The sequence below is a fragment of the Leguminivora glycinivorella genome, chromosome 3 (assembly GCF_023078275.1).
Source record: "Leguminivora glycinivorella isolate SPB_JAAS2020 chromosome 3, LegGlyc_1.1, whole genome shotgun sequence".
Classification (NCBI taxonomy): Eukaryota; Metazoa; Arthropoda; class Insecta; order Lepidoptera; family Tortricidae; genus Leguminivora; species Leguminivora glycinivorella.
Window position 1 is genome coordinate 21033010 of NC_062973.1, and position 18178 is coordinate 21051187.

At 39.9% G+C, this 18178-nt stretch overlaps 1 protein-coding gene and 4 non-coding genes across 5 annotated transcripts in view; all 5 read left to right on the top strand.

The window, feature by feature from the left end:
* LOC125224899 (vacuolar protein sorting-associated protein 13-like) overlaps window positions 1-18178 on the top strand; it is a 108678-nt gene that overhangs the window by 37034 nt on the left and 53466 nt on the right. The window contains 11 exon segments of the mRNA XM_048128405.1: window positions 2450-2608; window positions 3963-4202; window positions 4763-4978; window positions 5902-6171; window positions 7310-7476; window positions 8385-8521; window positions 9283-9458; window positions 10182-10337; window positions 11084-11303; window positions 11631-11777; window positions 12355-12551. Coding sequence (XP_047984362.1) covers window positions 2450-2608; window positions 3963-4202; window positions 4763-4978; window positions 5902-6171; window positions 7310-7476; window positions 8385-8521; window positions 9283-9458; window positions 10182-10337; window positions 11084-11303; window positions 11631-11777; window positions 12355-12551 — 2085 coding nt within the window.
* LOC125225011 lies at window positions 6386-6547 on the top strand. The gene has a single exon (XR_007176953.1). It is a non-coding gene; the product is annotated as a U1 spliceosomal RNA (small nuclear RNA).
* On the top strand, window positions 12980-13141 carry LOC125225004. The gene has a single exon (XR_007176947.1). It is a non-coding gene; the product is annotated as a U1 spliceosomal RNA (small nuclear RNA).
* Window positions 16130-16253, top strand: LOC125225007. Its single transcript, XR_007176949.1, has one exon. It is a non-coding gene; the product is annotated as a U4atac minor spliceosomal RNA (small nuclear RNA).
* On the top strand, window positions 17901-18062 carry LOC125225002. Its single transcript, XR_007176945.1, has one exon. It is a non-coding gene; the product is annotated as a U1 spliceosomal RNA (small nuclear RNA).

Genomic DNA, 18178 nt, shown 5'->3' on the forward strand with positions numbered 1-18178 from the left:
AAGATCCATTGGAGATAGCAAGAGCATTTAACAATTTTTTAATAGACCAAAACAAAATCGACACAACAGAATTAAAATGGAAATCGATACGTTCATCGCTATCTCATAGCATCTTCCTTTCTCCAATCACCAAACCAGAGCTAAAAAAAACTGTAAATGCATTCAAAAATAAATGTAGCTCAGGTCACGATAACATACCGCTACCAGTAATAAAAGCCTGTTTTGAATACGTCGCTGAACCTCTCATTCATATAATAAATTTAATTCTCGAATCGGGAATCTTCCCGGATGACTTAAAAAAAGCTTAATATTGCCATTGCATAAAAAAGGAAATAAAAATGTCATTAGTAACTACAGACCCATTGCATTATTACCCTCGTTTTCGAAAATTGTTGAAAAAGTTATCTATAGTAGAGTTGTAAATTTTGTCAATGCTAATAACCTAATAAACAACAATCAATTTGGATTTCAACAAGGTAAATCAACGTCACTGGCAATATTCAAAACATTCAAGTATATTTGGGATTCAATAAATTACAAAAAACCTTGCGTTAGCCTCTTCCTCGATATGAGCAGGGCATTTGACTGCGTTGTGCCATCCATCTTACTATCACAGTTGGAACATTTAGGTATCCGAGGTAATGCCTTAAAGTTATTTGAAAGTTATTTTTCAAACAGGAAACAAGCGGTTATTCTCGATAGCTATAATAAGGATACAAAAACTGTTGAAAAAATTCAATCTGAGTACAAGGCGGTGAATTTAGGTGTTCCCCAGGGCAGTATCTTAGGCCCTCTTTTTATTTCTCATCTATGTAAACGAGTTACCAGATATTATTGAAGAACTCTGTGTAATGTTTGCCGACGATGCTACAATTTTATTTTCTGGGGAAACTATAGACGACAATTTTTGCTCAAACATTAGCAATACAGTAAAGACAGTGGTGGATTGGTTAAAATCTATAAACCTAAACGTAAACTTAATAAAAACAAAGCTTATGCAATTTAGAAACTGCAAACAAACTCCAGCAAATTTGAATGTGATAGAGTCTGGCATTTCGATAGAAGAAGTTGACAACATAAATTTCTTAGGTTTAACAATTGATCCACTGTTAACATGGAAACATCATATAGAGAAGATTAATGGTAAAATTTCCAGTCAGTGTTACGCATTGTCTATATTATCCGAAACGTGTTCTGAGGATGTTGTTATTACCACGTACTATGCCAACGTGTTTTCTCTGTTGACATATGGTATAATATACTGGGGCAACTCAATGGACGTGCAGACCACTTTCATTTTGCAAAAGAAGTGCCTAAGAATTATTTTTCGCCTTCATTATAGACACTCATTAAGAAATGTTTTCAAGGAGAAAGGTTTTCTAACCCTAACTGGCATATATATATACGAGCTTTGTAAATTTCTGAAGAGCAACAAGAATTATTTCATAACATTAGCTTCCCTCCGTGACAACCTCCGCTCTCAATATAAGTATGATTTAAAACTGCCTCAAGTCAATAATAAAATCTTTGACAAAAGCACATACATCTCTGCCATTCGAGTTTTTAATCAGCTGCCAGATGAATTAAAAATGTTAGAGGACTCCAAATTTATCCCTAGTTTAAAGAAATGGTTAATTAACAATGAATTTTATACCTTAAAAGACTTCTTTGAAAGATATGACTGATAATTATGATTCGCCATGACATGATTGCTAATAATGTATACCTAGTATAGTTTTTTAGCTTTAAGTGATAATTGTATACCCGAATTGGGTCACCGTTGTAACCTACTAATGTAATGAATTAACACCTGTGTAACACGGTTGAACAATAAAGATCTATCTATCTATCTATCTATCTATGTGAGAGAGAGAAAAACATATCATCTTCTCGCTTTCACGTATGGACTAATAGGGTGGCGCCATCTGTCATAACCTTTGAGTGTGCCTCCTCATTTGGCAGCGTAAAAAAAACGTTCAAAACAAAATTACATGTTTTGTTCGTGATAAAATATAAGCAGGTCAGGCTTTTAAGAATTACAAATCAGCCACGGGTTTCGTCATTCGAAAACATGCTTACATTTTCTACCCAGGATCGTAGCCGATTTTCGTAGTTCTGGCAGGGAATGGTTTGAACAGTTAATCAAATATCGAGATCCTTACCTCTACCACACCTCGGACACTGGCGATCAAATATATGAAAGAGGCGCGTTGCGCGTTCCTAGCACACAGTCAAAGCTCGTGTAGGTGAACGCGTATTATGCTTGTATGATTGAAATATGACAGGTTGACTGTTCGCGTTTTTGACAGGCGTTAACCGAGAGGGGATGTGGGCGGCACTTTCAGCGGGGAGCGGGAGTGGCTATACTGTACGATTATACTATTTATTATACTGTGCCTCTGCGTCGACGACCGAAGTCCCTGACATACAAACCTATTCCACGTTTCAGATATTAAAAGTGCTGGGTGGAGACGTGATGAACGTCCAAGTGGTGATGTACAACCTGGAGCCGGGCAGCAACAACGTGAACGACGTGAACATGTCCGTCGACGCGCAAATCAACTGTCTCAGGATAGTGTTCCTCAACTGGTTCGTCAATTCCATGCTGGTAAGTTCACTGGGAAAATGTTACGCCGGTGAGAGCTGCCAGAGCTCAACGAGGGTTCGGTGTGCTGGGGCCCATTTCTCGAACGATATTAGACTAATACTATTAGTCCACGAACTGTCAAATCATATGGGTTGCCATGACAACACACTAATATCATTAGACTAATAACTTTCGAGAAATGGGCCCCTGGTGACGGAAGGGTCTACGGAACTAATTTGTTCCGTCTATTGTCATTTGAATCGTCGGCAACCCGAACCCTCCTTTGAACTTGTACACCACTTTTTGCTGTGTACTTAACAATGTTGGCAATGCGCATGTGACTCTCCTTGAGTTGCAGGCGTTCATAGGTTACGGTGACCGCTTTCCATCAGGCAGACCGTATGCTTTCCGTAGTATCAAGGCGGCAAATGTTCAAATAATTTATTTTGTTTTGTACTTGTTTGGAAGCCGCATTTTTCTCTACCAAATCGGGGAAATATTGCTAAAAGGCAAGGTCAGAAGTACTCGAAACCGACGAGCGTGTATGAGAAACGTTATGAAAGTGTGTGAAGCGAAAGTCAGGATCGTAGTAAAGGAAATCCGTGATCTCTGCCTACCCCCTTTGGGAAACAAGCGTGATTGTATGTATGTATGTTCAAATAATTTTGAGGCTCCCTAATAAATAGAGAGCTCTTAAACCTGCTACGAGATGTCGCTAGTAGTTTCAACTTGTTTGAATTAAGTGTCGAATTTTTAACTTGAGTGAGTTAAGTGATCTTTAAAGTAAATTACAACAGCATTAAAATAGAAATTCTTCTAAATCGATACAAGCGTTAATATTTCTTTATTTTTACTAGTCAATACATATTTGATTGTATTCTAATGTGTAGTTTGCCAACAGTTTAGTTCACAAAACTAAAATTAGATGTCGTTAGTAGTACGTATATTCTAGAACAAATTTCGCATTTGATGTGAGATTAATTATAAAGTATCATACATTATAATAAATATTACAATCGTTATTATTTCTTTATTTTTACTAATCAATACGTATTTCAATGTATTCTGATGTGTATATAGTTTGCCAACAGTTTAGTTCACAATACTAAAACTAGATGTCGTTAGTAGTACGTATATTCTAGAACAAATTTCGCATTTGATGTGAGATTAATTATAAAGTATCATACATTATAATAACTAGTACAATAATGTTCAGTTTTTATTAGGACACATTAAAATATCAATGGATCAGTGTCAACAAAAATCAATATATTTGTATGTGAGGTTACTGATTCATGAAATAAAACTATGTACTTAATTTTAAATTGCAAATAAATGTACCTCGTCGTCATCGTCATTTTTGTTTGTGTTTCAGGAATTCTTAAACAACTTCCAAACGGCACAACAAGCGATCATAGAAGCCTCATCACAAGCCGTCGAGTCAGCGCGCGCCAACGTCCAGAACGCGTACGAAAACTCCACGAAGCTAGCGCTGAAAGTTCGTCTGGCGGCGCCCATTATCGTTGTGCCTGAGAACTCGAAGAGTAAAAAGGCGTTGCTTGTGGATTTGGGTCGAATGACGCTGGCGAATAAGTTCGTTGATTTGAAAGTTCCGGTAATTGATTTAAATACTCATCAGCGGTTAATTGTATACTCAACTCATAGTCATAATCCAGGGAAAGATCCAAGGAAAAAAATCATCCGAACGACGACGTAACGTAACTCATAGGTCAAAAATCTAAGAACATGGTTTGAACAAAGCACCCGCTCATTATTCCACGAGGCTGTATCTAAAGTCCGTAGCCCTTATGACAGCCAACCTTCGGCAGGAGATACCACTAGAAGAAGATATAAAAAGGATTCTTACCTACTCAAGCTTTAGTTTATTTCATATGCATTCGTTTGGTATCTGGTTGCATTACTATCTATTATAGTATAAATTTGCTAAGCTTATATGAGTGCTCATAGACCTAAACAGATGTGTTGTATAGTTGATTCTTTGAACTCGAATCGCTGTTCTTATGTGCTAAATGCTCGTTACACAATAACTTTCTGTACACATCAGTTCGGTTAGCGCGATGGTTACTCATGAAATAAAACTACGCGATATCATCCGTTTCCATAATGTATTTCATAACCTTATTGATTTATAATTTAATTTTCTTTCTATTCCAGAACGTTAACAACAGAGTGACTGTAGACGAACTCACACTCGAGTTAGAAGACATCAGGCTTTCCTGTGTGAGCCTCGTAGATGATATGACGGCGGTGAAGGATGAGAGAAAACTCCTGAAGCCGACGAGCTTGAAGCTCTTCGTTAAGAGGAGCCTCTCCACCTGGTACGAAGATCTGCCAGAATTGGACTTATCAGGGAGATTGAAGACTATTTCGGTAAGTTTATAAAAGTAAATTGAATAGGCTACTTTTTAAGAACTGTCAAAACGAATTTGAACGACTTGCTAATATGGAATTTATTTATGAAATCGAATAGAGTGACGTCACTGTAAACTCAGTTACTTTATATATTTCTACCTGACTTATAAAATAGAAATTGGATTTAAAAAAACTTCTGTCCCTGTTTTTCTTATAATTATCTGATGCTTTATTTCGTGCACGGTATAATAGTACATTACGATACAAGTGCGTAAAAAAGGAAGTTCGAAACGAGTGGCGATAAATTAAAACACGACCGAAGGGAGTGTTTTAAATCGACACGAGATACGAATTTCCTTTTCGCACGTGTATCGTACGACGTTTTTCAGTATAGATGAGCCTCCGAAGTTTCGACCTGGCATATAATGAACCACTTCTCGCACTAGTGCGTAAAAACAACACCATCTGTACTGAAAAATATTTTATTTTAACTACAGTCAGGTACCCTATTCCTCTAACAATCATCATCTGGGGTCGACGCACTATCACCTGTCATCTTTCGTTTCATATCGTGTCTCACACAGTCCATCCACCTCTTCCTCGGTTTTCCTCTCCCGTTACTTCCTTTCACATTCATTCGTAAGACCTTTCTCGTTACGTACCCATACCAAACATGAATTGCTCTAACAATATCACACCATTTTCTTTTGATTTTCAAAACTAATCCGGTGGGATATCTACGGCCAAATGAAACCCAAAATTTGTCAAAGTTTAAATAAACATCTCTCAATCTACCCTTGCCGGAAGTCTCCGTCCAGTATTTGGTAAACCGCATTTGTATTTGTTACGGAGTTGATACCTGCAGTCGAAAAGTACCTAAAGTAGTTGTAAAGTTTTAATTAGTAATAATTTGATAGTAAATCAGAACTCACATTTTTCAGATCAGAGTCGGCCACAGCGACTACAAAAGTATCATGAAAATCCTCAACCAAAACCTTCAAGAGGGCCAAAAATCGGATGTAAAGTCTCAAGCCAGTCTCCCAAAGGCGACGTCTAAAGCCGCCGTAAGAAGCACCAGCAAACAAGACACGCGGAGAACCACCGTCGCTTCTATCGAAGCGAAAGATGTGGATGTGAAGAAACCTAGGACAACTATCAAGTTTGCTTTTACTATGGATAGTTTTGTTATCGATTTGGTGAATAATAACACTGTAAGTATATAATATGTTTATAATGACTTATGATACGTCAACTTTGCGGTTAGAAATTCTAACTTAGAATCATAATCCCCATCACTGGCCCGTACAAAAGTTAGTTCCAACATTTACCGCTAGATGTCGCCGTACTCCCCGCATCCGATTCGTACATCGCGGTGTTAAGATTTTTCCACGAACAACCACCCCTTCGCAGTAACGTTGTGAATTCATACTTACCTGGCATAGGGGACACCGTGATCAAAAAGGCGGTTCCCCCAGGGCGAGACCCTTCCATTGCACTGCGGTTGGGTTGACCCTTGCGATTATCCCTAATGTGGATAACTCGGATGCGTAATTTTTGGTAGTGGGGACTGCGTACGCGCTGTCCCCCCCCTTAATCCTAATAAAATGGAATAGTGAAAGATATTATATTTCATAAATTCCGTGATAGTCATAAAAAATTTCACACACCTGTTATAAAACTCGACATCATTACACCTCACCTTTATTACTTGTCACCTGCCATGCTTTTTAGAAACACTCGATTTTTATTCTAAGTTGTACTTGAATTTAGCCGTCCCGGTTCCTGCAGGGCTGTTGCGAGAGTACATCGCCGCGAGATACGAGTAGATCACACGTCTTTTTCTACTTGTATCAATGACATTATAAGGACATGTAGTCTCGCGGCGACATACTCTAGCTCCAATCATGTGCTAACCCTGCTGGGCTAATAAACACCGTTCCGGTCCTTCTTTATGACTCATAAATTCGTCAATTTTAATAAATATTAAATTAAAATTAATATTTCAAACAAATGAACAAGTATTGGAGCAAGTCGGGGAGAAGAGATCTCTGTTAACAACAATTGAAAATAGAAGGGGAAACATGTTGGGGTACCTGATACGGCACGATACTTACATAAAATCAATAATCGAAGGGCGAATAGAAAAGAGGAGAGGCAGGGGAAGACCGAGGCGTGCGTTTTTAGACCAACTTAAAGAGAAGACCAACGTAGTGACGTATCAGGACCTCAAAAAAGCGGCAGAGAAAAGAACGGAATGACGCTTACTCCACAGACAAGAGCCTGACTCTTAAATATATATGATGATGAATATTTCAAAACGAAGCTTCACTTTGACCGTATAACTTTCAGCATGCCGCACCAGGAATCGACAGTGACATCGAGCTTGCCCGCTTCTGTCTAGCTCTCTTCTCCGTGAAAGGCCGCATGTTCTCAGACGGCTCAATCAACACTTCGCTACTTCTAGTAGATTGTACACTGGACGATACTAGGCCTGATCGTGGCGAAAAGTTAACCAGGTACGAAGTTATGTGTACATTTAGGTTTTAAAAAGTGTTTTTTGCAAAATAATGGGTGAATCCACGTAAAGTACCGTGAGTCACGACTCCATTGAGTGTTTATTTGAACTACAGCTGCAAATGAAAGGATCTATGCATATACCGGGAAAGTAACATTTATTTAGAGATAGATTATTACTTGAACTAGCATCGTGAATAAATGGAACATGCCATAAAATCGTGACTCATGTTACTCTTGCCGCGGATTGACCCTAATGTACATATGTTCTTTGACAACTTGATAAATACGTCACTAATAGTGAACGATATAATTTCAATAGATAAATTAGATATATGATGCCGTTGTCCGATCGTAGCGCAAACTGAACCAGGATAATCTAACATTTACGTGCTTTTTCCGATCGTACGTTAGTCTCTGCTTCTTGTGAACTACACTTTAGTTTTAGACGACACCAGACCTGATGATATCATAACCTTACCTCAACTTACCCTCCTAAGACTTACACATTCAGGACCCATTTAATATCCGCTAGCACCCACCAATGAATTGTGACCTTTGATGCTGGCTTAAGTTGTGGTTTATTTATCTTAGGAAACTGGAGTCTAGGAAGTATAGGCTACTTGCCAGAGTCAAATCAGCTTCTTTTTAAGAACTGTCAAAACGAATTTGAACGCCTTGTTAATATGGAATTTATATGAAATCGAATTGAGTGACGTCACGGTCAACTCAGTTACTTTATATATTTCTACCTGACTTATTAAATAGAGATTGGATTTAAAAATAAATCCTGTTCATGTTTTTCTTATAATTATCTGATGCTTTATTTCGTGCATGGTATAAAATATTTTAGTTTTTACTACAGTCCAGTCCCCTATATATTTAAATAGTTTCTATTTCTTATCTTTAGGTACTTGGAGCGTCGCCGAGCATCTGGAGATAATATGATGTCTGAGGAAACAGTCAATGAACCCCTAATGGAGGCCCCGGACAAGATACGAAGTATGATCGACATCACCTACACTATGAAGAATCAGGACACGTACAGTAAGTTACATTGTTTGAATAAGCAATAACCACAAAATTAAAATTTTGAAAAAAAAAAAAACCCGACATAGTGGACCGATTTTCATGAAACATGGCTAAGAACACTCGACTAATTCAGCTTTTAAACAAAAAAAAAAAATCTGTGATCCGTTCGGGAGCTACGATGCCACAGACAGACACACACACAAACAGACAGAGAAACAGAGAGAGACATTATAATTATAACACCCCGTCGTTTTTGCATCGGGGGTTAAAAACATTGCGAAACGAAATACTGATTTAAACTTTCATCAGTTTCATCACTTTCAATTTGAAGCGATTAAGACCCGTAGAGCAGTAAAATACTTCTCTCTTACTGCAAGGCCCAGTTGCACCCACCACATTTAACACACATTAATACTCTGTACTATAAAAAAAGGAACTACTCTTTTAAAAGTGACAGACGGTTTGGTGCAACCGATCCAATTTTTTCTTGTATGTGTATGATGCATGTGTGTGATATTTTCAGAAACATAGATTTTTTTAAATACAAAGTAAGGTTTCCAGACTCAGAAATATGATCAATGATCATTTATATTTCCTTGCCTTCTTTTATACTTAGGTACGAAAATTTATACATGCAAAAGGTTGTTTTAGTAGGTACTTTTATCGTATAGGTAGTGATCCTTAGTTGAAATTATGATTTCCTGCGCTTTTTTAACGACAAGGTGCTTCGATTGCCTGGTTGTCACTTGACGAAATTTGTGTTTTTCTCATTTCAGTCGACATAAGGGTATTCAGCTTCAATCTTATCCTGGCCATGGATTTCCTCAACAAAATAGCGGACTTCATGAAAGTAGGCCTCGAGGAGGAAGTTCCTGATGATGACTCGGAGGAAGGTGAAGACAAGTCTCCGCATGTCGTCAACAAGCTGGATAAAGCACCAGATGTATCGCAAGTAAGAACAGTCGTTAAAAAATATACAATATTATATCAAATCCTCGTAACATCCACCATATAAAATTTCTGCTAGGGATTTTTCATTCTAGTTGTACTGACTTGAAATTGAGTTGAGTTTCATTAGTTCGAAAAATTTAGAAACAAAAGAAATGCTACTTTATTTGATTACATGAGCCTTGAAATTCCATTGAAACCAAATGTACATTGGGCGGAAAGAGGGCTGCATTTCTTGAAATGGGCAACAAGTACTTTACATGATATATAATATCAAAGAGGATCGAGTATTATAGAGAGTTACTGTCGAAGTAAAATGTGTAATCACAGTGCATAGACTGCCATCTCTTGACACAGGCTTAAAACTTTTGAACCTCAGTTTTGACAATTTGGCTCATATTCTTTAAAATGTCAAATATTAATATTAATTAGCGCCATCTAGCTGAGCGTACCCCAAAGGTGTAACGCCATCTAGGCCACAGTACCTTTTCTGTATGGTACTGAGGTACGTTTTTTTCCTAGACTTTATTTATCTACACGGAGTTATATATGTTTTTGATAATATGTAACAAGCTCAAACACAATTAGATTGCATTTTTAGATCTCAGAGAGTGTTCAAAGTACTTTCATGAAGTCACAAACCATGGTGGCCGGCTTACCTTTTATTTTAGTTCATCATAAAACAGTTCAAAGAAGCTACAGGTTACTTTGTATTTTCTCCTTTCAGTCAGTAGTGAAAAAGAAGCCAACAGTAGTGGCGCAACCAGCGGAGTCTCAGCCTAAGAAATTGGCCATGATGACTATCAACATTAAGATACAGCAGCCTGATATCATCCTGGTGGAATCTCTAGAAACGAGAACGTGCGACGCCTTGGTGTTAAATGTAAGTATGTGTGTTCTAGTCCTAAAGCGTCCCAGAGTTGCAAAAGGCCTTCACGAGCTCGCGCCATGCCATCCGATCTTCAGCGACCCTCGCGGCCTCGCTCCAGCTCAACCCGGCCGCCCTACAGGGCGCCCGAAGCCACGGCTTATTGTTATAACAAATTATACATTTAAAAATTATACATTAATATACAACAGCCCGATATCATACGCGTGGAATCTCGAAACGAGAACGAGCGACGCTTTGGTGTTAAAAGTAAGTATATAACAATATATTCAGTTAAACAATTTTTGAAGAGGTCATTTCAAAATCCATACTAATATTATAAATGGGAAAGTGTGTGTGTATGTTTGTTTGTCCGTCTTTCACGGCAAAACGGAACGACGTATTGAAGTCATTTTTTAAGTGGTGGTTGAAGAGATGGAGAGTGACATAGGCTACTTTTTGGCTCTTTCTAACCCCCCACTTCTCTAAAATGGGGGGTGGAAGATTGTATAGAGCGTTCCGCTATTTTCGAATTTAACGCGATCGAAGCCGCGGGCAAATGCTAGTAGTCTATAAAAATTAAGGCTGTGGCTGCAGAGAAGGAATAAACTACTCTATCAATGTGTAAATAAGTCGAGTGGAATATCTAATTAACCAGTCATATCATAATGAAATTGAGAATCTTGTTCATCTCGTGATCACGTTGACAAAACGTTCTCATACTAAAATCTGGTATATTTATGAGCATTTATATGTTTCAGATGGAAGCCCGTTTCAAACTACGCAAAAACGAAGAACGTATGGTCGCTGATGGTGGTATTTCCGGTCTCCAAATGGTCATCCGGACTCTTGGCAAAGTGGAGAAGAATCAACGCTACCTCCTCGAACCGGCTAACATGTCTTTTGCATTGTCTCAGCCCCCGAACTGTGGCATGCACGTCGATGTCGCTATATCGAATATTAAGATCACAGTGTCGCCAGGTAAGTAATATCAAATAATATGTAGTGTTTAGATTTCTTAACGCAGGCCTTGTTCGGCTTATATTAAAGAATTAGCGCTACCTCTTCGAGCCAGATAACCTTTTTTCGCGCTGTGTCAACCGCCGAACTGTGACATGCATTGCAAATTATAAGGAAGATTCAACCAGCTATCTTGTCCTACGCACATAAGTGTTTTTCAGTATCCAAAAGGGCCAAAAGGACTTACTCAAATCTTCTTTGACACTCCATAAAGCTAGTAAACGTCAGCGCAGTTGTATATATATGTCACAAAATATATCATACCCAATTTTAATTATATATTTACAGATATCATAGCACTACTAAACCGCGTGATGGCAACCATGACCAGCTCCGAAGAGGCCAACACGCAGCAAGCTGATAGAATCATAGTATACTCTCATCTGTGGGATATTGCTCCGTTCAAGCCTAATGCATATTGGTTCTTGAAGACGGGTAAGTTCTTGCTTTTTATTCCGTTTTTCTGACACGTAAGAACTCTATACTCATTTAATTCTATACTTTGTGCTTGCTTTTCTACATATTATGTGAGTCGGTTGTCCAAAGTCAGTAATTTAATGTAAATAAATGTGTGCGCGGCCGGCAAAACGTCCTCGTACGAATAAACCAATGCGTTTTTTTTGCAAGCTGTGAAGTAGACGTTTTATCGGCCTTCGGACACAAATTAATGTAAATATAGGGGAATATTAATCTTAAGTCTTAACTTACTGTTAATAGTACGTTGTGTAACGTGGCGCGGAATAAATCACGATGGCTTTCCGGAGTGATTTGAAGACTCGAGTTTAGAATATTCTTACGGCCCGAGTTACACACAATGTTTTTTATTACACTCGCAATGTAAAAAAGATGTAAATAGATACAAAAAAAGTTAAGTTCCGTACTAGAAATTTCATAACTCCCTCGGAAGAACGATTTTCCTATAACTCGCCTGTGTGCAAATAGCACATTTAGTGTCTGAGTGTAATGACAATGTATTTTGATCGATTTACTTAAAATCAGTCTAATCTTACAGAGATAGCAGAAGAAGCGATGGACATAGACGAGCCACCAGAGCTGACAGTGAAAGAAAAGGTCCCGACCGACGAGATTTGCATGCTGTCCAGTCCGTCCATCGTCCTCTCGTTGGAGATGCAGATCGGTACTGAGACGATACCCGTGCTGGTTATGCAGGCTTCCCTTACTGGGCAAGTTAAGGACTGGAGCTCTGATGTGAGTAGAATAACACAATACAAACTAAATGGTTGCTCTAGACTCCTGTACGGTTTGTGGCGGCGGCAAAGTAGATGGAAATTGATTCCAACATTTGCCGTTAGATGTCGCTGTGCTGCCCGCGTCCGATTCGTATATCGCGGTGTTAAGATTTTTCCACGAACGACGACCCCGTCGCAGTAATGTAGTGGGTGTCGTCTCAATACCCCCGAGGGGGTTTGGGGATGCTGCTCGGGGCATCGAACAAAAACCAGGGTGGCTAGCCGAATGGCACAATCGCTCACGAAACGAAGCGCTAGTAGATATCTATCTCTATCGCGCTTGCGTATTGGCGCGACAGAGCCAGCGGCGTATCGCTTTCGTTTGCCCCGAGCAGCATCCCCAAACCCCCGAGGGGGTATTGAGACGACACCCACTGCTGAGAATTCATACTTACCTGGCATAGGGGACACCGTGATCAAGAAGGCGGTTCCCCCAGGGCGAGACCCTTCCATTGCACTGCGGTTGGGTTGACCCTTGCGATTATCCCTAATGTGGATAACTCGGATGCGTTATTTTTGGTAGTGGGGACTGCGTACGCGCTGTCCCCCCCATTAAATCATGAAAAGTAGTACTGTGATATTTTTTAATATTTGTATAAGTTGTACGTACATAATACATATACATGTATAATGTACCTACTTGTAGAAATACCACTACTAGGCAACTACGAGATTGCTCGGGCAACGATGGCCTTGTAGCACGCCTAACGAAGACATTTAACTGTCCGTCGGCGGAAATAATTCGTGTATAGGCGAATTTTGGCATAGTTGTAGGGAATGGTGTTCTAATCCACATACTCAAAGTACTGATGGGTAGGGGAGGAGCTAACGGGTGGAGGGGGGTGTAAAGGTCCCTTTTTTTAGTTTTTCGCGAATAACTCTTAAACTGTGGCACATAGAAAGAAATGTTCTGAAACACAAGTAATCTTCATAAAATTCTCTACAAAAAAGTCTTATACACTTTTTATCTGGGACCAATCGTTCACGAGATATGGAAGGGAAAAGATGGACAATAAAGGAATAAACTCATTTGTTTATGAACAATACGTTTATTCTTATAGAGACGCGGTAGCGTGTCAAGCCAGGTTCAAGTAACAAAAGTAGCAAGCAGCACCGTGTGTAATATTACACGAACCGTTTGGAGCCACATTTGACCCCCTTCTAACTCAAAAACTATATCACATAAACGTGTTATAATGCAACGTAAAAAGAAACCAACGCGCGTAGTAAAAGTATGAGCTATAAGCGCTCCTCAATAAGCCCGGTACTAGCAGCCCGCATTAGTGCGTTTTCACATTATCCGATCCGATATCGGATGTCGGAAGGATTTCAAAGGCAAAAATCCAAGACGGCGCCTTAAATGTACGGGATATCGGTCCTACTTCCGATATCGGATCGGATAATGTGAAAACGCACTTACCCCCGCGCGCGCGCAGCCCTTTATAAGCCACCGCGCGGCCGGCGCTCGCTCATCCCAGTCGTCCTCAAAACGTCGACGTAAGACCGCCCCACAAGGATGGGGCGCGACCAGATATAGCCCTCACAGCGCCCAGCGCGGAAGGGGCTACTCACACCCCAGCAGGGGTGTTGAACGACGCTACAGCAGCGCTCGCTCAGTTTGTCTCGCGCAGCGATCCGATTACATTGTAGCTGACTTGACAAGCAAAGCATCACGACCGCCCAGTTTTGCTTTGATGGGATAAATTCATAAATAAAATTCCTAACTATCTTCCGTCTCTACTTCGATGGGAGCTCCGTTAGTGCATGCTCCCGAGCATACACCACAGACACTGGAGTAGGTAATTCCTGCTTTTCGGCAGCCGCATCGCACCCCACACCCAGTTTTGCATCGGCAAAATATAGTTTTGAGAATGGAGTCAGGTGCCACTGGGTCGTTGGTTGTCACTGGCTTTAATATGCCATCGCCTCTTCTAGTTCATACCCATTCAGTAGGTGGTAAATAAATTGGACGTTAAATACAAAAATATTTGTACGCCTTTTTTTCGGATTCAATAAGTAAAATTTTCCTAAAATAGAAGTAAGTTTAGCACGTGCATTCAATATTCAAGCAGGTGTACAAATATTTTGTATTGAAGAATGAATAAAAATATTTTGTAAATAGGTGTGAGTAGCCCTTTCCGCGCTGGGCGCTGTGAGGGCTATATCTGGTCGCGCCCCATCCTTGTGGGGCGGTCTTACGTCGACGTTTTGAGGACGACTGGGATGAGCGAGCGCTGGCCGCGCGGTGGCTTATAAAGGGCTGCGCGCGCGCGCGGGGTAAGTGCGTTTTCACATTATCCGATCCGATATCGGAAGTAGGACCGATATCCCGTACATTTAAGGCGCCGTCTTGGATTTTTGCCTTTGAAATCCTTCCGACATCCGATATCGGATCGGATAATGTGAAAAGGCACTAAAGCGGGCTGCTAGTACCGGGCTTATTGAGGAGCGCTTATAGCTCATACTTTTACTACGCGCGTTGGTTTCTTTTTACGTTGCATTATAACACGTTTATGTGATATAGTTTTTGAGTTAGAAGGGGGTCAAATGTGGCTCCAAACGGTTCGTGTAATATTACACACGGTGCTGCTTGCTACTTTTGTTACTTGAACCTGGCTTGACACGCTACCGCGTCTCTATAAGAATAAACGTATTGTTCATAAACAAATGAGTTTATTCCTTTATTGTCCATCTTTTCCCTTCCGTATCTCATGAACGATTGGTCCCAGATAAAAAGTGTATAAGACTTTTTTGTAGAGAATTTTATGAAGATTACTTGTGTTTCAGAACATTTCTTGCTATGTGCCACAGTTTAAGAGTTATTCGCGAAAAACTAAAAAAGGGACCTTTACACTCCCCTCCACCCGTTAGCTCCTCCCCTACCCATCAGTACTTTGAGTATGTGGATTAGAACACCATTCCCTACAACTATGCCAAAATTTGCCTATACACGAATTATTTCCCGCGAGATAGGCTTCATTGAGTGTGCTATTGACCTTACCGTCAGTCGGTTTGTATGCTTCTTTACAACTAATATGGTATAAAAAGACGCGGAATGTTCACTAAGAATTTAAATTTTTCAATTAATCTAGCTATTACGTTTTATCGTTTTAAGCTTACTCTTTTCTATACCTAGATTTATTCATGTGAATAAATGCGGAAGGGAATCAATAGAGATCCCAATAAACGATTTTATAACAATTTCAAGAAACAAAAAAAAAACAATTATCTGTAATGTCAAAATGTTGGTAATGTCGGTATTCTCTTGGGACCAATTTTGTTCTTAGAAAATAATTATTTCTGAAATTGACACATGTGTTCTCAAGTGTATACTGTCAAGAAAAGCATTCAGGTAGCACCACTGCGTATTACGTAAAATGAATGCAGGGGTGCTAAGCTAGTGGTCGATGCTGACTGTAGTATTTCTTCATGTTACCACTTGTTCAGATCTACCGATAGATGTCGCTGCACGCTAGTTAGCTCGCGCTATAGTTGTGTCCGTGTAACTTCACAAGACCGACGCGGTCACCGCTCCACAACTTCCTTGTCTTGGGGAGCATAGTGCGCAGTGATCGTAAAGTGAGAGCACTGATGCTGACACCCACATGTAACTACCCGCGCCCGGCTGCCGTAAGGGAGTCCGAGCGCAATTTTTGATAGGCCCCTTTACTTCACAGGGGGCCAATTCGTCACTACTCTTAAATAATCTCGTATCTCACGCTGTTCCTCAAAGTTAAAACGCAGTAAGTCTATATGCATTCCATACATACTTACTACAATTTTCTTTTCATTGACAGACGAAGATACAAGTTTTTTTTAAAGTAGTCACGAATTACTCTATCTCAGTTAGGACTGATTTAGACGGCGTGCGAACTCGCATGCGATTTTAGTTACATTGCAGGCTGTTGAGGTTACATACAATTTTTCACAGCCATCAAATACCGCAATGTAATAAAACTAGTATGCGAGTTCTCGTACCGTCTAAATGGGCCCTTATTGAATCCAGACTTCCAGAGGATTGAATTTGGAAATCATGAACCGTCAATAAACCCCAGATACTCCGCGTTAATATTTCTTTTTTCTTGCAGTGGCGGCTGGTGATAATTTCTGCTAGGCAACACTGAGCAAGAATAAACCTACCTTAACATTAGGTAGTTTAGGTACTATAGACCGTCAACCAAATCTTGTCACTAGAAAAAGGCGGCAAATTTGAAAAATCGCGGGCTAGCAACACTAGTTTTGAAAATCGGTGGAAGTTCGCGTGTCATTTGTATCTTATCTGTGGAAATCTCCGTCCTACCAAAAAGAGAAATAACTAGCACATATCCGTCCCTTTTTAATACATTATCTAATTCGTAAGGAAGGAGCGAGCCCCTTGAAAAAAAAATATCTGTGGCTGTTCGACGTACATTGCTGTTTTTTGTCCGTTTCATAGGGATACCATACTTTAGTTTGATGTACATTGCTACTGCCAAAATTTGGTTGACAGGCTATAGTAATCAATTTTAGGCAAGCCGGCTTGTATAGACCAGCCGCTACTGGTTTCCTGGTTCTTCAACAAAAAACTTTTTCTTAGAAATTAGTGTCCGACCGAAACATGTTTTTTATTAGAAATGTAAATAAAATAACTAGGAAAAATGTATATACACACTAGCTTTTGCCCGCGGCTTCGCAAGATCGCACGCGTTAGAAAGAGACAAAAAGTAGCCTATGTCACTCTCCATCCCTTCAACTATCTCCACTTAAAAAATCACGTCAATTCATCGCTCCGTTTTGCCGTGAAAGACGGACCAACAAACAGACACACACACTCCCATTTATAATATTAGTATGGATAGTTCTCCTCACTGATTTCGATGACGGCGACCTCGCCGACCTCGGCAATTAGGGATTACGCCTATTATGGGCTCTAATAATATGGCTGGCCAGGTCGAACTTGCTCTGACTCTGTAGTGAGTGTTACAATACTAGAGTTGGCCAGAGGTGTATGTATACACGTAAGAGGGCTTCGGTCTGTCTTTTCGTTGCTCACTGTATATGTATCAGTAACCATGTACGTTTACAAAGTACGTTTACGTATGAAACGTACATTTTATAAACATAACAATTAATAAATGGTTGATGATTGGTTAACAACTTGATGGGTTTTTGCGATGACTTTTGCGAGGAGCGTATTGTCGCTTCTCTAAACAAACAATTTCCAACATTTGCCGCTAGATGTCGCTGTGCTCTTCGCCTCCGATTCGTACATCGCGGTGTTAAGATTTTTCCGCGAATAATCACCCCTTCGCAGTAACGTAGTGAAATCATACTTACCTGGCATAGGGGACACCGTGATCAAAAAGGCGGTTCCCCCAGGGCGAGACCCTTCCATTGCACTGCGGTTGGGTTGACCCTTGCGATTATCCCTAATGTGGATAACTCGGATGCGTAATTTTTGGTAGTGGGGACTGCGTACGCGCTGTCCCCCCCGTATAAACTAGAATTTGGTTAATTTATAACCAGGGGCCTATTGCATAACAATTTACAACTCATATTACAAGCGGTAGTCCCCCTCCAATTCATTTTATAAGAAAGAGAGTTCCG